Source organism: Prenolepis imparis, unplaced genomic scaffold (genome assembly GCF_030444845.1).
Source record: "Prenolepis imparis isolate NDT839.2.m4 unplaced genomic scaffold, iyPreImpa1.0 SCAF_7, whole genome shotgun sequence".
In the NCBI taxonomy this organism is placed as follows: Eukaryota; Metazoa; Arthropoda; class Insecta; order Hymenoptera; family Formicidae; genus Prenolepis; species Prenolepis imparis.
The window spans coordinates 17,169,422-17,179,945 of record NW_028141165.1 but is presented as its reverse complement, the minus strand read 5'-3'; the positions used below and the strand labels follow the sequence as shown (position 1 = coordinate 17,179,945).

At 43.2% G+C, this 10,524-nt stretch overlaps 1 protein-coding gene across 1 annotated transcript; it reads left to right on the top strand.

Moving 5' to 3' along the window:
- Positions 1-969: 969 nt before the first annotated feature.
- LOC145938661 (uncharacterized) lies at positions 970-6,282 on the top strand. Its single transcript, XM_083042429.1, has 2 exons — positions 970-1,201; positions 5,272-6,282. The coding sequence occupies exons 1-2, from the start codon at positions 970-972 to the stop codon at positions 6,168-6,170; spliced, it is 1,131 nt and encodes a 376-aa protein (XP_082898555.1). The 3' UTR covers positions 6,171-6,282.
- The last annotated feature ends 4,242 nt before the right edge of the window (positions 6,283-10,524 follow it).

The following is a 10,524-nucleotide window of genomic DNA, read 5'->3' as shown; positions in this document are numbered from 1 at the left end:
TCAGAACGAAATTATTACGACGAGAACAACAATATAAGGCCTACTTTACTCTTAGTTGGAATAGTATGCCGGTTCTAACACTGGCCCTTCGAGGGGGGCGCGGGGCGGGGCGGGGGAGTTCTCCATGGCGAGGGGGTATGACGTCACGCGGGGCGGGGAGATCTTGTAGGCGAGGGGGATGACGTCACGCGGGGCGGGGGCGCTTATCGCTGTGCGGGAGACGCTTATCGCGTATTGTTTTTCATAAACAAAACAGCGTATTGTATTACTTTGAATTATCTAACATGTTTTATTATAAACAAAACACCGCAAAGTGAGCGCCGATATTCGGCCGCCCTCGCGGTACTTCCCCCCCCATAAAGGACGCGCTTTGGCGGTACTTCCGCCCTCCCCCTTCACTGCCCATATGCGACGTTTCTTCCTCATTGTTTAGGAAGAATTCTTTTGCGATAATTTTGCCGACATTCGGCCGCCCTCGCGGTACCTCCCCCTTCCCCTCCTCCCTCTGAGGGGATCTTGGGAGGTCGCGCTTATCGCAATGAACACGTCGGGACACGTGTTTTTTTTCGCGGTAAAAGATCGTGTTGCATTACGAGCCAATATTCGGCAGCCTTTGCGGAACCTTTCCCCTCCCCCTAAGCGGAATTCTTTCTCATTGTTTAGGGAGCACCGATGTCCGGCCGCTTGAATTTTTATAAACAAAAATGAGCGCCGATGTCCGGCAGCTCTGTGTCAAAAGCGATAACGCGATGAAGGGAGATCACCTTTCTGATATGTAATTAAACAATCCGTTAATCATGAAGAGGGGAAGAAATGATTAGACGAAATAAGGACTGCTGCCACTTCAAACCATAGTACGTAATTTGCAAGCGCACAGATACGTCGGTCGAAAAAAGTATAGCGGGTGTAAGTGCTCTATAGAACGTGATTTTAAAAAGTGTGGAAATATTGTGCAGTAATGTGTAAAAAATGGAAAATAATAATTTCGAGGCAATATTAGATGAGTCGTCTGATGAAGATGTGATTGTCATCGAAAATGGAGAAGAGGTCTTTGAGAATAATGAGGCCATTGAGGAAGATGAAGACATGTATATAGATGTCGAAGAAGTGGACAACGAAGAAGTTATGAACATAGAAGAAGAATCATCCGATGATGATGATGACGATAATATAAGAATTTTAGAAGACTCCGATTATGATAGTGAGTGTAGTGCGGACCTTACTGAACAAAAACAAGTGCGGGTTCTAAAACTAGCTGATATCCACGATATTGACAAACTACAAAAAATGTGTTGCATTTCTTTTTATTATGAATTTAATAACGACAAATTTTGCACAGCATGTTTTTTGCGAGTCAATGACTTATTTTCACGTGCTAGTGCTGTGCGGAAACACGATACTGAAAGATACATTTTACTTTTGGGAGATAGATGCTGTGAATGTCGATTATCAGTGTCTCAAATAGTATCGTGCAGTCTATGCCCTATTTGCAGACAATAAACTGTTTAAAAATTAAAACACTTAAAGTGAGAACTCTGAAAGTGAAGATGGCGTCTCAGGAAAGATTGAAGAACATTCCAGTGACTTCGATAGTGCATTATTTAAGAAATCGCGAACTTGATGTGCAAAAACCGCAAGCAAAAGATGTGACCCATTCGAAGCATACTTGTTATTCCCACGTTTCTGTTGCGATCAATCTCCACGCCATCGAGTTCATATCGAATCTCATCAAACATGAATGCGACGCAATTATTTCCCAGTATCACATCAGATCCTTCGGCTGGTCTATTTATCCTTAATTCTCCTTCGATGTATAGAAAACTGTCAAACGGCAACGTATACAGATCCTGTTGTTGTATGGGTATTCTTATGTCATCACTGTATCCGAACGTGGTTTTGGCGAACGGGTTGTACGTGTGAGTCTCAATTTTGATGATGCGATCGTTGAAGATTGGCTCTTCCCCGATGTTGAGGATGTCGGTCATTGTTCAGATATTTCGCACCGCGAATCCCAAAGATTGTAAAAATGCAACGTTTGATGCATTCAGTTTCTTTTTCTTGGCGCAACCGGATGATTGGATATTAGCGAATGTCGACGTTGTTGTTGTTGTCGCTGGCTCCGTAAAGATTGTGTTATCTCTCGTGTCTTTCGATCCGTTCAACACGAGCATCTCATACGCCGCACACGTACGTTATCACTGTCGTCGTCGTACGTGCAATCTAATGGTGATCTCTTCTCCTCGAAAATCGAGCAATCGTCTCTCCTGATCGACAACGCCTAACGTTAAATCCATAATGCTCCGCGCGATGATCGGCAAGTAAATGATGTGCGCCGGTGTTTCCGATATCTTATATCCTGGTGGTACCCTCGGTGAAAATTCATGTATCGTATGAACGAGTTTGCCGTTGCTGTACGCGCCCGCGGTCACGTTACACTCTACGCGGATAATGTTCACGTTGATAATGTTAATCGGCATGTCCGACTCGTACCATTATCGCGGCTACAGTATACGGTTCGAGAATCCCAGCAGTGATCCATTGTTGTTAGGCTTGTTAAAATTCATTCTGTAGGCGCATTTGATCTCGCTCCTCATCGTATTGTAATTAGCGCGGAGCACTATCGGATATTCTCCATCTTCAAAGTCACCATTGTCAATGTGTCTTTTATCGTCATCACGAACAGCGTGTCGCGGACGTTTTCGTGAAATTGCATGTTTCAAAAACTCATGTCTCGCTTGCAGCTCGTAATTTCCGCGTCATCTTTGCCAAAATAAAATTCATTATTCGAGGAATTCACGTTCGATATCGTGTGATAAGTCTCAAAATCTGCTAGACCGAGTTCGTATTCATCGTCGCTCAAATCTATGGCGGGAAAGTAGTTTGCCGCGAGGACGCTACTCTTTCCAGTCAGCGTGAATGTCATAGACATATCGGCAAAACTGTTTAACGAATACTGAGTTAAATAATGCAATGTCCGTCTTTAAATTTACGTGTATCGACCGTTCGTAGAAACTGCAAACACAATTGTCCACAGATGCTCTGATCATAAGTTTAAACAGGTGTGTGATTGTACTGTATCTTTGTCACGTTCCGTCCGAAATATTGCACCAATTCATTCGGTGGTCGAAGATTGCCAAAACTGTCGAAATATATAGCGCGATTCCTCTTTGCGTACGCCACCCAATGAGTACCTGATCCTTTAGCGTTATCCAAATTTATGATGCTGCTCTCGTTTTGATATATACCACCGATCGGTAGCGAATCACGCATGAAAACACCTCTAAAGTATGGAATGCGCATACGTTTTGCCAGTTGCAGCAATTGTATATTAGTAGTTTCGCCCTTTGGCATTTTTAGCGTCTCTTTGACGTTTTTTTTTCTTTTTGAAACTCCTCGTCCACGTTTGTATGGAGCGAGATACAATCCGTGATCTTCCATGGCGCGATTGTGACGTAGCATCTCTTGCAACTGACATTGTGCAGCTTTTCCGTCGTTCATCATCTTTGCTACACCAGCCGCTCCACCAATCATGGATCCAAGCGCGCCCAACATTGGTAGAATCGGTAATACACCCCCACGTTTCGCTACCGGAAGTATCCGTTTCTTCGTCGTCTTTTTCTTTGTCTTCGTCGTCGTCTTCAGGCCCATACCGAGCTTCGTCTAGGTTTTCATCGCTGCCCAGACAGCTGTGGCGGCGGCTCTGTCACCGAGAGTCGAATCTCTCGCAATGATACGAGTTCGCGCTTTGTCGGCGAGTACCTTATCCGCCACGTGTCTCTCGGTGAGATCGTTGCTCCGAGAGTACGCAATATCGTGTTCACGGCACGCCGTGTCCAATTGGTTGATACCTCGATCGCCTCTGGCTAATCTCTTTTGTAGCCGCGTGCCCGGACCACAAAACTAATAGCCGGGGATATGGAATTCGATTGGAAGTGCGTTTATTACGTGATTTAATAGTCCTCTACCTATTTTTTTCGCTGACATTCGCTGCAATCCTTTATCATCGGCGCTGGACCGTCGATGTGCGTTCGCTGCCACGGTCGATTGTAATGTTCGAAACAACGGCGACAGGTCTGAATCTCTGGATCCGCCTTTATGTGTTCCGGAAGGTTGTCCCACACGTAGTGGATGTGATTTTCACATTGCAGTAAAACTGCTTTTGGCACAAATTGCAGCTGTTCAGCGGTTAAACCGTGAATATCGGAGGCACTTTGTTAGCAGAACAAACATTTTTTCGTTACTGAGCGATTCATGGTTCCGCGCAGCTATAAATAGGCGTTCGATTCAATCGGGGAGTGGGAAAATGAGATTCGTGCGACAACCTTTGACGATACGCGTGACGAATTGCGACGACAGATTACGCTCGGTGGGAAACAACGTGGAGATGCGCAGACATGGTACGATGTTGCCGACTACTATACGCGCGATCGTATGCGGCCCCTCGAATTGCGGTAAAACTAACGTCTTGATTAGTTTGATAGAAAGCCCGCACGGTGTTTGCTTCGAAAACGTGTACGTGTACTCAAAGTCGCTGCAACAGCCAAAATATCGGTATCTGGAGAATTTGTTGACGTCGATCGAAGAAATCGGCTACTTTACATTCTCCAATAACAGTGACGTCACTCCACCGAGCGAGGCATGTCCAAACTCGATTTTCATCTTTGATGACGTGTGACAAGCAAGATACGATAAGAGAGTACTTTTCAATGGGACGCCACTCGAACGTTGATTGCTTCTATCTCTGTCAGACGTACGCGAGAATACCAAAACATCTTATACGCGACAACGCGAACTTACTGAACTTGTTTAAACAGGACGGTACCAACTTGAAACACGTGTACAACGATCATGTGAATACCGACATGTCGTACGAAGGTTTCAGTAAATTATGTCGTATTTGTTGGCAACAAAAGTATGGATTCCTAGTGATAGACAAGGACAGCTTGCTTACAAACGGGCGATACAGAAAAGGATTTAACGAGTTTGCGATACCGCAAAACGATTAGTCGCTGCCGATATTCTGTCGAGAAGAGTGAAACGCGAGCACTCTGCAGACATGGCTGATAACCATAACATTCGCGAGCGTGAAAAGATTGCGAAGGAAATTGTGAAAACGAGCGAATCGATCCGTAAGAAACATCGTCCTTTAAAGACGTAAGATCGATGACGATATCGCAGTCAAGACTCACTTTAAACCTATTATCGAACCACTGCAAAAGATTGTCGACAACGCGAGCTTGATCGCAGTGAAATACGAACCTGAGAGTTAAGCTGACGTGAAAATTAAAACGTTACCCGCTGTTAAGCGGTACGAGGAGGAGGAGGAAGGTGCGACACCGAAAAAGAGAAAACGACCAAACACAAATCGTTCATCGACACCACGTACATCGGACGGATTTTTACCGGATGAACCACCGATAAGCTTTACACCGTCCACCTCTACACAGTCCGCGACAACGAGAATCCTACCATTTACAATACCCGAATCACTCGCAAACGAAAATGTTTTCGAAACCACAAGCAACTCACTTGAAACATCCGTTCGAAACACGTTACAAACGTCGGAAGGTCAAGAAATGTTGCGAGAGCACTTCGGACCACTGGGACAAAAATACATGGGTGCTCTCCTCGGTGGCGATAAAAAAAACGAGATCGATCACGTATATGGTGTCTATTTCGAAAAGGATGGAATGTTGCTCGGTAACAAACGATTTGACATGGATAAATATGATTCTATAATTATAGACAAAATAAAGTACATTGGTACACCTGGATTATACGAGCTAGTCTTCAAGAGGATTCCCGATGATGTTATTTACACGGAAGACGATATGCAAAAATACAAGAGAATATTATTGGCGACGAACGCGCATAAACGCAAATATGATGCGCAAGGTCAATTACGGAGCAACAAGGGATACAAATACAAACCAATAATCGCACCGTTGATGTCAATTGAAAAGAAAAAATCTGGAAAGGGTGTATTCATGCCTCAAGCGATGACGCTAACCGACAATAAAATCGATTACGTACACTGGGACGACCCCAACGAGCTAGTGGATCGGGTACGATTGCTCGATGCTTCGCGCCGAGCTGGCCACAACGCTCACGACAACGAGATCCTGTCGATCATCGAGGAACTTCGCGAAGCAGGCATTATTATAAATTAAACGGGGTCTCGGCAAAACTAATCAGTCGATCGGCGTCATTCGCATCGAAAAATGCCTATCAACAAATTTGGATTATTCGAACGGAGAAATGATGCAACTGGCACAAGCGATCATTGGGATAGATTGGTGAGAAGTTACGTGCGCGGAAACGCCCTGTGTCGTGTCGCTACAGACTATGATGCAAGATCGCGCAAGATTCGTCGTGTAGCGCAACCTGAAGCTGACACTGATGCTGTCAACAAACTGTATGTGGAATCCTGCGTTAAAAGATTGATGAATCAACAGAAAGAATCAGATGAGAAGCTGACTTCGTTCGAGAAGGACGTGCGAGCAGTACAGACTGCGATAAACGAACTTCAACGTACAGCTAATGCTAACTCAAAAACGACCTGAATGAGCAGCAGTGAACGGGTTAGGAGCGGCTATCGAACGGTAATCAAACATCTACGAAGGGTTATCGAATGGCTACGAACAATTATCGAATGGCTACGAAGGATTATCGAACTGCTATCTAACTACAATGAGTGGTAGTGGTAGTGAACGGCCTAGCAACAGCTGCGAACGAGGGTACGAACAACTCAAGCAGGGTTGCGAACGAGGCTACGAACAAGTCATTAAAGGCTACATACAAGGCTACTATCAACTCAGGAACGGCTGCGAACGGGTCAGGAACGGTTGCGAACGGGTCAGGAACGGCTACGAACGGGTTAGAAACGTTGTGAACAAGGCTGCGAACGAATCAAGAACGATTTTCGAATGTCAAGAACGGAAGTAAACAACGCAAGAACGGCTATGAACGGCTCAAGAACGGGTCAAGAACGGCTACGAACGGGTCAAGAACGGCTACGAACGGGTCAAGAACGGGTCAAGAACGACTACGAATGGCTCAAGAACGGCTCAAGAATGGGTCAAGAACGGCTACGAACGGGTCAAGAACGGGTCAAGAACGACTACGAACGGCTCAAGAACGACTACGAACGGCTCAGGAACGGGTCAAGAACGGCTACGAACGGCTCAGTAACGGAAATGAGCGATAAAACAAGCAGCAGTAAACGACGATCGGGAAAAAAAATCGACGAAGCGATGAAACAACATAGTTTGAAGAGACGGCAGTTGGTGAACGAACTGCACGCGCCGGCGAGAAAAATTTTTCCCCGAAGACATGTCATAGTGCGAGGATATGATGATCTGTGGCAAGCCGACATCGTCGAGATGCGTCCGTACTCTCGTTTCAACAAAGGTTATCACTACATACTCACCATCATCGATGTGTTGAGCAAGTACGCGTGGGCAGTACCACTCAAGAGTAAAGGTGGAAGCGTTGACGCTATCGCCAAAATAATTCGAGATAGCAAGAGATGCCCGAAAAACATGCAAACTGATATGGGGAAGGAATTTTACAACGCTGATGTGCAACGGCTTATACGGAAACATAACATCAATCATTATTCTACATATTCGGTAATGAAGGCATCGGTCGTCGAGCGATTCAATCGTACGCTGAAGAATGACATGTGGAAGATGTTTACGCTGAATGGAACTTACAAGTAGATCGACGCGTTGCCGCGACTCGTATCGGATTATAACGCGCGCAAGCACCGAACAATCGGCATGCGACCCGCCGACGTCACCCCCGCGATCGCTGATAAACTTTTAAAAACGGTATATAGTAACATAAAGATTGCCGCTCCGGCGAAATTCAAAGTAGGTGACTCGGTACGCGTTAGCAAGTACAAGAAACTTTTCGAGAAGGGTTACACGCCAAATTGACGACGGAGGTTTTTAAGATTGTTAAAGTGCAGCGTACTAATCCCGTAAGCTATCTACTCGAGGACTATCGCAAAACATCTGTCGCTGCAGCGTTTTACGAGTATAGGCCTTCACACACGAATCTTCTTAACACGTATTACTATCGTAAAATCAACCGTAAGGAAATCATCCAATCAGAGTCAACTATTCCTCTCTACATTTTTCTACGCAAGACAGAAGCCGTAGCGGTGAAAAATTTCTTAAGGATGAGATTCTAACGTTTACGTCGTTTACGTATACAGATTTTGAGGTTATATATTGTGTTTTAAATGAGCGATCATAATAGATACTGCTTATTAAATAATATGTTTGCTTATTCATTTAAAGAAAATTCAAGTGAAATGATCGACAATGATGCTACGATTAAATCAACCGACGAATTGCTCATTGACTGTGTGAGAGGTTATCCTCATCTGTATAATCATCAAGACAAAAATTTCAAAGATCATTTAATGAAAGAGAATTCGTGGAAGGAAATCGCGTCAGTCATGAAAATGTCAGGTAAGATTAATAAGATTAATACGATTAATTGGAACAATCAATGACATATAATTTGATGGTTTGAAAACATATAGTTTCAGAGTGTCAAGCACAATGAATTAGACTACGTGACAAATTTGCCAGAGAAAAACGACAGAAGGAAATAGAAACAAGGAGTGGTAGTGAAGCTAGTCGTCGAAATACATTCGTCTTGTATGAAAATATGCTGTTTTTAGAAAAACACGTTAAAAGGAGGCGGTATGTTTGTCTCCCCATGCTATAATCTATTATATTAATCTATCTAGTTTCATTCTATTTAACATTAGATGGTTTTTCTTTTCAGATCGTATACTAACGTGTCGAAGCGTCCCAAGTTGGCATTTGATACTGAGAGGAATTCAATCATTGAATCGGAGTCGTTCATATCTGTTTTAAATGAAAATAGCGAGCTATCACCAATGTCGACTACTTTATTTAATGAGGATAACATTTCTTTGACGACTCCAAATGTAATTACATATGAAAAGACTCCTTCACGTTCGCCAGCTTCTCAATCGTCTTCGCCTGTGCAAACTATGCGAAAGTCTGTTTTGGAATGGGAAGATTCCAATCATTCGATAGGATCAACACCCTCTCCAGCACCTCTACAAAGTGGATTACGATCAACACCATCTCCAGCACTTCTACAAAGTGGATCGCGATCAACACCATCTCCAACACCTCTACAAAATGGATTACGATCAACACCATCTCCAGCACTTCTACAAAGTGGATCGCGATTAACACCATCTCCAGCACTTCTACAAAGTGGATCGCGATCAACACCATCTCCAACACCTCTACAAAATGGATTACGATCAACACCATCTCCAGCACTTCTACAAAGTGGATCGCGATCAACACCATCTCCAGCACCTCTACAAAGTGGATCACGATCAACACCATCTCCAGCACTTGCACCACGAGAATGTACGTCAAACATCAAGAAAACCAAAGACTTGAATAAGATGGAAGAATCTTTTTTTAATTTGACTCAGATTATGCAGCAACGTTTCATGGATCCACATAATTCAAGATCTACAAGCACTGCTGATAATTCATTTGCTTCATTAATAGTTGCAGAGTTAGAAGCCTTACCAGAAGCTGAAAAAAGAAGTAGGAAACAAAGAATCTTACAAATTTTATATGAGTCTTACAATGCTTGATTATAAGGAAGAAATATATTTTAAAACATGATTATAAGGAAAAAATATATTTTAAAACATTAAATACAGTATTTTACACAAATTACCTCTAATTATAATTACTTATAAATAATTCCTTGTCTATTATAAAATTTATAATTTTACAAGAAAAGTTATGTTAATATCTCGAATTAATTTTCAGGAAGATCTATTCCATTAAAACCTCTGCGAACGTATGCATATTGCCATGTCACTTCACCTTCAGAAGTCAAAAAATAATTTTTTAACATATCCCTTTGACTGTATGCTTCGATTCTTGCTCGATGCGCGCTTGATGGTCTAAGATTTTGAATTCCTGCAGTATTCTCCTTTCGCCATTCTCCAGGAATAACATTACCATTGTCCAATTCCGTATCTACGTAATTACTCGGGCAGTATGTTCTATGACTTGCTTGCATTCGGTTGTTTTCTGTCATAAGGAAGTTATGGAGACACAAACAAGCCATAATAATTTTGTCCGCACTATCAGGATGCAAAGAGATTGGGTGAGTGAAGATTCTCCAGCGTGCTGCAAGAATTCCAAAAGTATTCTCAATAGTCCTTCTAGCCCGCGAGAGTCGATAGTTGAAAATTGCTTTGTCCTCGGATAAATTTCGACCAGAATATGGTCTCATTAGGTTTTTTGTCAACTGGAATGCTTCATCACCTACAAAAAAACATGGTGTCTCTGAATTGTTTCCAGGTAATCTTGTGTTTTCTGGCAAGTCGAGTTCTCCATCAAACAGAGCTTGTCCAAATTCGGATTGGGAAAAAACACCAGCGTCGTTGTTGCTTCCATAAGCTCCAACGTCTACAAGTGTAAACTTGTATTCATGGTCGCA

Bases quoted from the DNA above. Each gene is read 5' to 3' on its own strand.
- LOC145938661 (XM_083042429.1), top strand. From the start codon at position 970: ATGGAAAATAATAATTTCGAGGCAATATTAGATGAGTCGTCTGATGAA. The intron at 1,202-5,271 runs GTGAGTGTAGTG...CTGAGAGTTAAG, and splicing joins AGAAGACTCCGATTATGATA to CTGACGTGAAAATTAAAACG.